At 41.8% G+C, this 12,621-nt stretch overlaps 2 protein-coding genes across 2 annotated transcripts in view; one reads left to right on the top strand and one right to left on the bottom strand.

The window, feature by feature from the left end:
- The window catches only part of Ccdc81 (coiled-coil domain containing 81), a 36,358-nt gene extending 35,817 nt beyond the window's left edge, over positions 1-541 (top strand). The window contains exon 15 of the mRNA XM_051192195.1: positions 256-541. Within this exon, the coding sequence (XP_051048152.1) occupies positions 256-397 (142 nt within the window). The 3' untranslated portion in view covers positions 398-541. The remainder of the gene's footprint in view (positions 1-255) is intronic.
- Positions 542-10,743: 10,202 nt separating this feature from the next.
- The window catches only part of Me3 (malic enzyme 3), a 172,707-nt gene continuing 170,829 nt past the window's right edge, over positions 10,744-12,621 (bottom strand). The window contains exons 13-14 of the mRNA XM_051192187.1: positions 12,288-12,386; positions 10,744-10,969 (exon numbers count right to left, since the gene is read on the bottom strand). Of these exons, the coding sequence (XP_051048144.1) occupies positions 10,808-10,969; positions 12,288-12,386 (261 nt within the window). The 3' untranslated portion in view covers positions 10,744-10,807. The remainder of the gene's footprint in view (positions 10,970-12,287; positions 12,387-12,621) is intronic.

Genomic DNA, 12,621 nt, shown 5'->3' with positions numbered 1-12,621 from the left:
TAAAAATGTATGTTTATTTTATGTGTATGGGTGTTTTGCTTGCATGTGTCTGTGTGTAGTATGTGTGTGCCTGGTGCCCATTGGAGATCAGGAGAGAGTGCTGCGGTCCCTGGAGCTGGAGTTATAGATGATTGTGGGTTACCAAATGGGTGCTGGAAATAAAACGTGGGTCCTTTCGGGTTTCCCTTTTCTTCTCTCTGCTTCGAGGAACCTGGAGGAGCCCTGGCAGATCAGCTTTTGCTTTCTCCTCCCCAGGGCTTCTGACAAGCTGTTCCTCTTGGACCAGTGTGAGAAGTACCGTCGCTGCAGGCAGTGCCAGAGGCGCACCTCCAACGTGGGCGAGAGCAACGTGTGGCCCCTGAATAAGTTCCTTCAGGGGTCACGACTACTAGTGTAGAACTCAAAGTTTGAACCTATATTTTCTGAGGAACGTTCATTTGGAGTGGTTTAGAGTATGTATAGTTGTACCTCTGAGGAAAAAAATTGAGTGCTTTCAAACCTTTCTTGAATTCATGTGGACTAATTATTTCCTTCCTGCTCCCCCTTTCTCCCATCCCTGAGTATTCCTCGAACTCAGCTCTAATAGAAGTGACCATGTCAGAGTAATTCTTAGCCTAGAATCGGTTTGCTATAGGGACTGGGAATGTGAGCCAACTTCTTGCTGGATGCTGAGTTTGCTGACCCAGCTCTGTGTCGTTTCAGAAACTTCCTGTTTTTCCCATCTGTAATAACTATATTATAATAAATACTTTCTAAGAGCTGAGTATGCAAGATGATTCATGATGGTACATTTTATCCCCTCCCCAAGTCTAAACTTTTAAAATACATTTTATTTAGTCTTTGAAAATTTCATGCATTTATACAATGTATTTTGATCAGATCCATCTATGACTACCTTTCTCTAGTTCCTCATCCTACCCCACATCTCTCCCAACCTTATGTCCTCCTTTGTTTTGTTACTAATAACCCCTTGAGTCCAATTAATGCTACCCACATGTGAGGCTTTCTACTGGAAAATGGGTGTATCCCCAAGGGATAATGACTCTTCCTCCCTCAGGAGCCACTCCTACTCCAAGGGTGATCCTCAGAATCTCCTCCCTCATTCATTAGATGATCCACAGGAATCCAGAGTCACTGATCTCATGCAGGTCTTGTTCAGATAACGGCAGTTGCTCTGAGTTGGTGTGTGCAACAGCCATGTCATGAAGTCAACAAGTCACACTTCTCCCTATCTGCTATCGATTAAAATCTTTCTACCTTCTCGTCAGTAATGTTCCCCGAGTCTTGGAAAGGGGGGGGGGTTGATATAGCTAGCCTAACCTATAGCTGAGCACTCACAGTTACTTTGACCACTTTAGTCTCCACATTAGCCACTTCTCACTGCAAAAGAAGCTTCTCTGGTCAGCGTTTCTGAGTGCACACATCTATGGGCACAAACATGAACAGCATGATCATTTAGTGAAACGATAGTAAATTCCTCCACTGAGGTCTGTGATCTCCTTGGTTATGGGTTCTTGACCAGGTTTATAGTACCAGGCATGAATCCCCTTTGGTGGTGCTGACCTCAGACCCAATCAAAACAGCAGTTGACTACCCTTAGTAACAGTTTTGCTGCTGTGGCACTGTGGTCCCATCTTGCCAGGCAGATGAGTAAAGGCGGAGTCCGAAGCTGGTAGAGCCATTGCTACCTTTTCCCCCTAGCACCATGCAAGTACCTTCTGGTACTATGCAAGTTATCTAGCAGAGAGTTCCTGGTGAATTGAGGTTGATTTCTCTAAGTCCTGCCTTGTCACTAAGTGCCAACCTTAGACTTCTATAGAAGGGTTTCATGTGTACCTCACCCCAGAGGTCACAGTGTTCATTAATGATAACAGGGACTTAGTTATGTGTCCCAAGGAATGCCATTCCCTTGGATATCTCCTATAGTGCAGTTTGTTGTTTAATCATTTATACATCCTGGTCACATGTCTATTTGCAGAAATAAGTATGTCAGAGTCTGGCTGGCTTGGCAGATGCTACCTTCTCTCACTGTTTTACTCTTGTCTATGCTTAGGCTGCATGCACTGTTGAAGAGGACTCAGGTTCCTGTCAAAGGGCTGTTCAAGATGCTTAATCAAGAACTTACTTCATTTATCTTTACCCATTACATCTCCGGGCCTGACCCCTGTTTTTTAAAATGTGGGTTGACTGAGCTGCCTTCCTTCCTTTTTTTTTTTTTTTTTTTTTTTTTTTTTTAAACAGGGTTTCTCTGTGTAGCTTTGGAGCCTATACTGCCACTTGGTCTGTAGACCAGGCTGGCCTCAAACTCTGCCTCTGCCTCCCAAGTGCTGGGATTAATAGTATGTGCCATCACTGCCTGGATTTTCTGCCCTCTTTTGTTAAGTGCATATTCACACTATAACCATATGCATTATAATTATGTACAGTGAAACCTCACCAGAGAATGAGCCTACCTCAAGATACTGCAATACCACTTTTGAGGATATAACCAAAGGAGGCACATTCACACCACAAGGACATTTGCTCATAGCAACATTATTCATAATAGCCAGAACTTGGAAACAGCCTAGCTGCTCCTCAACTGAAGAATGGATAAAGAAAATGTGACACATTTATACAAGGGAGTGCTACTCAGTGGTAAGAAACAATGCCATCCTAAAATTCGAAGGCAAATTGACAAAACTAGAAGAGAATATCTTGACTGAGGTAACCCAGACCCAGAAAGACAATATAGTATTTACTCACTCATAAGTTGATACCAGCCATAAAGCAAAAGATACCCAACCTACAATCCACAACCCCTGAGAAGCTAGAACCCTCTTACAGAAACGGATGGAAGCAGATGCAGAAATTCACAACCATGGGGCATGGAGCTCCTGGAGTACAATCAAAGTGAGGGAGGAGTGATAATAAGAACAAAGGAATCAAGACCATGATGGGGAAACCCACAGAATCAGCTGATTTGAGCTAGTGAGAGATCACTGACTCAGGCCTGACAAATGAGGAACCTACATAAGACTGAACTAGACTCCCTAAATATAGGTGACAATGGTGCAGTTGGGGCAATATATAAGGTCACTGGCAGTGGGTTCAAGACCTAACTCTAATGCACAAACTGACACAGCAGAGCCCATTCTATATGGAGAGATACCTTGCCCAGCCTAGACACATGGGTGTGGGGTTTGGAGAGGTGCTTTGGTACCACCTCAAGGGGATGATGAAACAGATTTAGTAGACTTCCTAGGGGAGGGCTCATCCTCTCTGAGGAGCAGGTGGGATGGGGAGTGGGGGAGGGAGTGGGGAAAGCAAGAGGAGGAAGGGGAACTGGGATTGGGAATGTAATAAATAAATAAATAAACAGGTGTCAAAAAACAAACAAACAAACAAACAAACAAAAAACAAAAAAAGCCTCACCAGAAAAAGTTAACATTTTTGCTTTAAAGTTGTGTGTTTAAAAAACAAAATAAAATAAAAAAGCTGTGCAGTGATGGTGCATGCCTGTATTCCCAGCCTTCAGGAGGTAGAGGCAGAGGCATTGGCAGGTGGAACTCTGTGAGTTGGAGGCCAGCCTGACCTACATAGTGAGTTACAGGACAGCTGGGGCTACATAGAGAAACCTTGTCTTAAAGCTCCCTCCAAACACACGCGCACGCGCACACACACACACACACACACACACACCACCACCACCACCACCACCACCAGAGACAAACAAAAGGATAGGAGTAGTTAATATGTTCACCAAGTTTTACTATTACTTTTGTTCTTCATTTTTGAAGCTCCAATGATTCTGGTATCATTTCTCATGCTGAAAAACTTCCTTCCGCTATAGAATCTGTTAGCTAGCTTGAGCTCATAGCAGCTCACAGTGGCTGAACTGTCAACCAGGGAGCCTGCATGGGACTGACCTAGGCTCTCTGTGTATGCTACAGTTGTATAGCTGTAGGACTCCTAACAGTGGGAGCAGGGGTTGTCATTCACTCTTGCCAGCCTTTGAGACCCTTAATAACGAGGGGAGGTGCCTAGTTTTACTGCAACTTGATGTGCTAAATTTGGTTGGTATCCATGGGAGGCCTGGTCTTTTCTGAAGAGAAACAGAGGAGTAGATGGGGGAGGGGGAGTGTAGGAGAGTGGTGGGGGGAGGGGCTGGAAGGAGAGGAGGGAAGGGAAACTGTGGTCTGGATGTAAAAGAAAATAATAATAATAATAATAACAACAACAACAATAATAAAGAATCTGGGAGCTGGAGAAATGGCTAAAAGGTTAAGAGCACGGGCTGCTCTTCCAGAGATCCTGAGTTTAATTCCCAGCAACCACATGGGGCTCACAACTATCTATAATGAGATCTGGTGCCCTTTTCTGGCATGCAGGCATACATGTAGGTAGAACACTATACATTTATTTTTGTTCTTTAATTTTTGTTTTTCTGTCTGGGAGTGGGGATTCCATGGTCCAAGTGGAGTAACAGCAGACAGCCAGCAGTTTGAGTGACTTCAGTGACTGTGAAGGACACTGGACCAGAGCCCAATTAGCTGAGCTGCTCTTGAGTCCTGAGCTAGCAGATCGGCACTTGACAGTTGCATTAATAAAAAGAACTAAACTCACCTCTCAGAACTTCTCCAAGAAGCCTAGCCAGAAGTTCCACCTGCACCACAATCCAATGGTTTAGCCATGGCAGCTCACCCTGCTCCTTGTTCACAGGTGGGAGACACAAGGATCACAAATATGTGCACAATCATGTGGTTGGGTTTGGGGTTCTCCCTGTGGAGCCTATGGCTGAGTTTGTGTGACTGTGCCACTTAGGGGAGGGGTAGGCAGGCAGCCCCCTTGTCTTGCTAAGTGTACATTTATTTTTTAAAAAGAATCTTAGCTTTACTTCATCTGAGAATGTATTATGCCATTATTCTTGAAGAATACTTACATTGAATATATTACTGTGAGTGGATAGTTATTTTCTTTCAGTATTTTAAACAAATTTGTTTAAACTGTTTAGACATTTTGTGGGTTCCAATGAGAAGTCTAGTGATTTTGGTTTTACATAATGTTTTATCTAATTTTGAGATTTTCTTCTTGATTTTTGGTTTCCAGCAGTTTGGTTACCCAGGGTTTTCCAAATGATCTTGCTTTGTGTACAGTGTGTGTGCCAGTGTGTGGATATGTGCATGAGTGTGCAGGTGGCCTTGGATGCTAAAAGAAGGAGGACATCATCTTCCCTGGAGCTGGAGTTAAAGGAGATTGTGAACAGCTTGACATTGGTGCCGAACTCTGGTCCTCTGCAAAAACATCTATCTCTCCAGGGCAGGATCATCTCTATCGGTGATTATAATTAATTATAATGATATAATTATATGCAATTACGGTGATGTACTTCTAATTTTTAGACTCCCTCATTTGTGCACATAATGGATCTTAATCATATACAATTTAAATTCCTCTTCCCACTTTCTCTTCACGTCTTCCTTCCCTCTCTCCCTCACTCCTTTCCTCTCCCCTCTTCCTTTTTTCTTTCTTTCTTTTCATTCTCTCTCTCCCCCTCTCTCTTTTTCTTTCTTTCTAACTCATCAAGTCCAATTGAGTGTGGGACTATCTACTGGGACAGAACAAACCTACCAGAGAAAACTGACTTCCCCCACCCCCCAGAGACCAGTTGCCAATAGTTCCTCAGCTAGTGCTAGAACTTTATGAGTCCTTCTGCCATCCATGCTGGAATGCTGACTGATCTAGTCTTGTACAGGTCTTGCGCAGGGAACCATTGCTACTGTGAGTTCGCCAGTACAGTGGTCCTGGCTTAGTGTTCTGCAGCACTCCTCCCTAGTCTCCTTCTTTCAAATTATTTTTGCTCCCTCTTTCTAGATGCTTTCTGAACCTTGGGGGTTTGATAGAAATGTCTCATTTCAGGCTGAATACTCAAAAGTCACGTATTCTTACCACGTTGATCAGTGATCACTGATGCTGTTCATTGTAAAAAGTTTCTCTAAGTTGAGAGCAGCACCAATTTAAAGGTATAAATGTAAACATTTGGAAGGCAATTTAACAGTATTTATCACAGAGCAAAGTATCAACAGGAGGTTGCCCTCATGGCCTATGATTGCCTTTTGACCTGGTTTATAGTATGAAGCAAAAATTCTTCCTGTGGCCCAGGTCTCAGATCTATTCAGAAAGCAGCTGGTTACCCATAATAGTTTGTGTTTTTTTGTTTGCTTGTTTTTTTTTTTTTTTGAGACAGGGTTTCTCTGTGTAGCTTTGGAGCCTGTCCAGGAACTCACTTTGTGGACCATGCTGACCTCAGATTCACAGAGATCCACCTGCCTCTGCTGGGATTAAAGGTGCGTGCCACTACCATCCAGCCTACCCATAATAGTTAAGTCACTAATGGCATATATTGCCAAGCAGGTTGCTATTGTAGCATGCATGGTCCAATGCTGATGAGACCATTGATTCCTATTTTCTCCCAAGTAGTCTGCAGGCCATCTTCTCGACAGAAAACATTCAGGTCAATTCCAGCTTGACTTCATCCACTACACCCTGCATAATGGGTCTTACCATGTACCTATGGTGGGAAATCAAGAGTAATGGTGAAAGCTCATAGGAAAGTATCCCAACCCTCGCATTGAGGTTTTCATTTAATAACCTATTAATTAAATGTACATGGCTCCATGAGTGAAGGCACTTGCTGCCAAGCTTGACGACCTGAGTTTGATCCCTAGGACCTACGTCACAGAAGGGGAGAACTGACCCTTATAACATTTGTGGTACAGTAATGCACACACACACACACACACACACACACACACACACACATACATAAATGGGAAGGGAGGGGGAGAATGAACATCAGGGGTCTAGGATGTGGCTTGGGTCGGTAGAGTGCTTGCATAGCATCCAGGGGCCCTGGATTCCATTCCCACTACTGCATAAAATGGGTGGACCATGCACACCTACAACCTTGGCTATTGCAAGGTGGATATCTTAGAATTAATTGAAAGTGTTACGATAAATGAAGATGGACTGTGGCTCATAAGACAAAAGTGGCACAGAGCTTTTAACACCAACCAACTTTTGTACTTGGAGAAATATTGTTCTAAAATGAGCTTGCGTTTCAGAGACTCCAATGGGAACAAAAACAAGTGTTCAATAAAATATGGCTATTTGAGGCGGTTTCCGTTTCCTTGAGATAGGACCTAGTTTACTGAGCATGTTAGTCAACCATATATACTTAATGAATGAGTCTAAGAAGGTTTTTTCAGGAATATAAAAGCTACAAGCTTGATAGAAGTGCAACCTCTGTACGCACATGATCACATGCAGGATGTGTAAGAAATTTAGTGAGATTGGCTGCTAAGACACAACACGGAATTTGTCTGTCTTTAGTGATACAGGATTAAAATAAAAAAAAAATAAATAGCATTCCAGACCTTACGTGGTTTATTCCTTCAGTCATTTCAAACATTTTTCAAGTATATGGTTATCTGCCGCTCTTGGGTACTCACCTCCCTGAATATGTGCTGGTATACATCAAGTCTGTGCAGCAGTTACTTCTGTGAGATTTTAAGTTTCACAGTGATTAATGCATTTACATAAATCTCATTTTATGCTGTTTTGAAACCTCTTTTGAAGAGTCAGCTTTGGTAGAAGCTCAGACAAGATCCATTTGTACAGAAGTGGTGTTTATGTCTTTTGATGAAAGTGCCTTACCATAAATGATTATTTTTGGCATACCAATTAAAGGAGGAGGATGAAGACAATGCAAGAGACTTATGTATAGGTCATAGGGTTTTTAATTTTGTAAGCATTTTGTATGTGTGTGTGAATGTGTGTGTGTTCATGCCAGAGGTTAACCCCAGATGACAAGTGGCTTCCTCTGTTGTTCTCTTCTTTGAAGTTTTGAAATAGGGCCTCTCAACCCTTACCTGGAGGCTGTCAACTTGGTCAGTGAGCCCTGGGGATCACCTCTCTCTGCTTCCCCAGTGCTGGGATTACAAGTGCAGCCCACCACTCTCAGCTTTTAGAAACTAGGCTCTAGGGATTGAACTCAGGTCCTCATGCTTGCAGGACAAGCACATTACTTACTGAGCCATCTGCTCAGGCCCTGGTATTTCATTAAAAATGTAGAGATGTATTGTCTTTGTAGCTAAAACAGTGCTTAATTATCCAATTAATGAAACTCCTATTTTTTTGTAAAACATTAGAAATTTCTTACTACCTATTAATTTTGTTTAAAGTGTGATATTTTCCTCAGTTTTTCCAAACCAAGAACAGGGCTAATCAACTGGACATTTAATATTTTATCTTTTTTTCAAGACAGGGTTTCTCTATATCCTTGGCTGTCCTAGAACTCAATTTGTAGACTAGGCTGTCCTTAAACTCATAGAGATCCTTCTGCCTCTGCTTCCCAAGTGCTGGAATTAAGGGTGTGTACCACTACCACCTAACAATATTTTATGTTTTTAAAATTATGTGAGTTAAATTAGGAATCTTGATAATTATTTTATTATGAAATTGATAAAATGATTCTATGTTGTAATGTTAAGACAACCACATTTTTCACTATAGGGAAGAATGGCTTGAGTTCTGTGTCAGAAATAACTGGAGAGTGTTTGCCATCACCAGTACTTATATGAGTTTAAACATCTGAATAACTACTGAATTGCAAGATATTATAATTAAACAGATGAATTATTAATAAAATCACAAATTTTCACAGTTTTTAGTTCACCATAAGTTATAACCAATCTCAACTTCCTGTAGCTAATACTGGGCCAAAATATAGAAAGTAAATACGGTCAAAGCTACAAGAAAAAAAATTGAAGTTTCTCATAGCTCTGACTATTATCTTTTAAATATAGGTTGAGTAGATAAAAAAAATCAGTAATATGTAGAATTGAGTAAAATCAAAGTTCCCCAAGCAAAGGATATTGCATTGAACCATATCGATGTACATACTCTTTGAGAGGATGTGAACTGTTTTCTTAAATTTGACTGTATCATTTGACCAAAAAAAAAATTCCCCAGAAAATTTAAATATATTTCAGTAAGTCATAGCAAATTCTCTGACCATTATTCAGTGATACTAGGAATACATTTGTAATTTTGAAAATCTATGTTTTGAGCCATCTATTTCTTTACATGGGATGTGGTAGATGATGGAACCCCAAGACACTACCTAAGGCAATTAAGGAAATATGAAGACATTTCAGAGGTCATATATTAAGAGATATGTGAGAGCTATGAGAGGGATATGGACCACCAGGATAACATGGAAAGAGTCTTTCTGATGTAAACAGCCATTTTCTTCTCTGGGTGCACTTACTGTTTCTGGGCATGGAATAGATAGGATCAGGTTGGGGGTCCAGGCAGATGGTTTTTTCCTGTGGAAATGAGAAGTCCAGCAAGGCTATTGGTGGTCATGTGGGACTGATTCAATAGATCAGAAAATTGGAAATCTTAACCAGTTTCTTTTGTCGTTTGTAAATTGTACTACTCAGGACACAGGCATTAGATAATGAGATTGTAATTATTGAGATTTACTGGTGACTCTTCATAAGTACTTACCATTTTATTCTCTTCTAGAAGTGTGTAGTGTTAGTTTTTACATTTAGGTCTACATTCTGAGGATGTTGTACTAGAACCAAGGAAGCTGATTTAGCTGGAAGAAATAAGACTTGAATAAGAGGTGATTGATTCATGACTCTGCTAAGTACTCTTCATGGAGCTTAATAGTTCACTTGGCTTGCATAGAGAGACAGCCAAATAGCTCATTACATCCTGGTCAAGGTGGCAACAGGAGTAATTCTCAAAGGATGGTTTATACAGTGAAAGGAGACTGGAAGTCAATATCCCAAACAGGTCACAGCCGGGGCTCCAAGCCTTTTGTTTGCCATGCAGTATGTGCACTCATGAAAATGGGGGAGGGAAAGGTTTTCACTAAACTGGCCTCAGAAACACCCAGGACAGACTGATGTCACCTCTACAAGCAAGCTGCTTTGAATTACTTCAGTATGAAAGTGTGTTCCAGAGCTTGGAACATTAAATCAAGTCTTCCTTAGAAATGAATTAAACACCTCCCTCATGATGTTCACTCTCTTCGCTTCTCTTTTTTCCTCATTCTTTGGCATGCTGATCCTTCCTATCCCCATTTTTCTATTTTTCCTTTTAGTAATGACAAAATAGAATGTATAGTACTCAGCAACCCACAGGGCAGTGACCCTTTTTGATGAGCCTCTAGCCACTCAGCCCCCACACCCTACTGTGTCTTGAAGGCAATATATTCTTCTGAAAAGGATTAACTCCCTGATGGGTGGACCACATTTTCTAGCAGGTCGCTTTGCTTACATTTCTGAGTGCCTATGACTAACCTATCCCTTACTCTTGGGGCAGAGTACAAACACAGCTCTCCTTTTGTGTTTCTGGGGGAACGTTCCCTTCTTTGAGCACTATGACTTTTCTATGATCATTTTCCATGGAAACAACACTTCCTCTCTTACAAAAAATGACTTGTGTCCAATCTAGACCTTGAAATCTACAAAGATGGGAGTGTAGGCAGAATTTCCCACAAGGCTTTGGTTAATAATTAGCAATTAACAGTAAAAGAAACATTAGGAAAGGAATTCAGAAAAGGGTTGTAGGAAAGAGCTTCCAGGGCCTTCAGGAACAAAACTGTCATCCACTGTATGCCTTAGCATCTCCTTAAAACACACAAAGGAAAGCAAACGACAAACAAAAATAACCACAGTGACATGGCTGGCCATTTTGGGACCAATTTATGTTGTATTTCTTCATCCATCCCAAACATACCCCAGAGAATGCATCAGACCTTCTGAACATTCATAGCTTCCTTAGGCCAACTGTAGGTATCTAGTGTGAAGGAGTCATAGTCTGGAGTGTAGATCAGAGATCTTACAAAAGCCTCCTTGTCCTTGGGCTCTGGATAGTAGGAGGCCAGGTTGTGTTTATATGCATAGTCGAGGACCTAGGAAAAATATGTTTGGATGAGAAACTAGATCTATGGGAAAATCTGCCTTAAAAGCCCCTTACTTGGCAGCCAGGGGTGAAGGAACAACCCCTAAAGGACCAGTCTTGTTTGTCTTCAGTTGTCACCCATGACACCACTGGAAGGGAAGATATTAAAACATTCTTTCTAGATTGTACTTGATTTTTTTCCCCAAGGGGCTAGTAGTTCCTCTCTTCCAGAACTCTCAAGATGGATTCATACCCAGTGCCTGGGCCAACGTCAGAGAGAGGCCTAGCCTATTATGCCTGCTTCTAATGCCCTACAGGTTTCTAGCAAATGATAAACTTGCTGAGTATGTCAGCTTACTGCTTGGCAAGCAAAGTAGTGATAACTTTCTTCTAGAGTGATGTGAAGACAATTAAAGTTAGTATGGAACCCATTCCTATGTAGGCTGATGTGGTTGAATTGGATGATGTGGTTGAATTTGTGAAATAATAACCCCCAGTGAAGTAAGTGGACTGGGTGAGCTGGACCGGGACATGGATTGTTGGACTTCATTCATAATTGCTTCTTAAGGGTACTTGCTCTGGACAATTTATGGGGACTATGTATTGCTGTGCAGTGCAATTTCTGAAATTGTTATTCTTACAGAAAAAATACACTAATGGAAAGGACATCATATATCTATTATGCAGCTTGGATAATTATTGTTTAAAATTGGTCTTTATAGTATTATGCTTTCTTCGAAAAACCATTATTTTTACATAAACTCATAATCTGGAATGCTCTGTGAACCTCATCAGCCCTTAAAGAGATAAAGGGGAAAAATAAGTATCTACTTTGGCTAGCAGGAGCTTTTAATCTCCAGAGTTTTGGGAGGGAGGAACTCCTGGCCTCTACAGAAAAGCAGCTAAGGTTCAGGGAAGTGAAGCTATTGGGCCACCATGATTCTTCTGCTCTTTGACAGAGTGGGGACTCCAAAGCCTGACTCTTTTCCATGATGCTGTATAAGCTGACCTTTCCCATAAATGAGTGACTATGATTCATTAAAAAAAAATTCCACCCACATTCTGGTTCCCAAGACCATGGCCTCTGATGACCTTCCTTCCTCATGTTTGTGGGGGAATGTGGGAGCTTCCTAGAATTGGGCTGGGTGGGTGCTTGGGGTGGGGCTCAGGCTGTTGAGCAGGCAAGAGCTTGTCACCCAGTCTGTGGGTTGCATGCAGCAAAGCTCAAGGAGCTCAAGTTTCCATGGTTGCCTAGTCCCCAAGATGTCATAGGAATAGGCAGAGCCTTACTACCCACATTAGAGGGTTACAAGGAGGATGCCCCTTACTTTGACTGCAAGTCTCAGAGACACATCTCGGATGGTGCTGAGTGGTGGGTACAATCTCCCCTGAGACAGGTGCTGTTCGGAGACTTCTTGTGCAATATTCTAGAAAGAGAGAGACAGAGAGACATATACAGAGACAGAGAGGCAGAGAGAGACAGAGAGAGAGAGAGAGAGAGAGAGAAGGAAGAAGGGAGGGAGGGAGGGAGGGAGGAAGGGAGGGAGAGAGAGAAGTTGATTCTTTCTTTATAGAAAAAATTCATCCCCTTATCCCAAAGCTTGTCAAGTAGAGCAACCTATGCCACACATAGCCCTAAGGAAGCTTAATGCTTAGGCTTAA

The sequence above is a fragment of the Phodopus roborovskii genome, unplaced genomic scaffold (assembly GCF_943737965.1).
Source record: "Phodopus roborovskii unplaced genomic scaffold, PHOROB, whole genome shotgun sequence".
NCBI classification, from domain to species: Eukaryota; Metazoa; Chordata; class Mammalia; order Rodentia; family Cricetidae; genus Phodopus; species Phodopus roborovskii.
The sequence above is the reverse complement of the archived record's forward strand: the minus strand, read 5'-3'. Positions and strand labels throughout refer to the sequence as shown.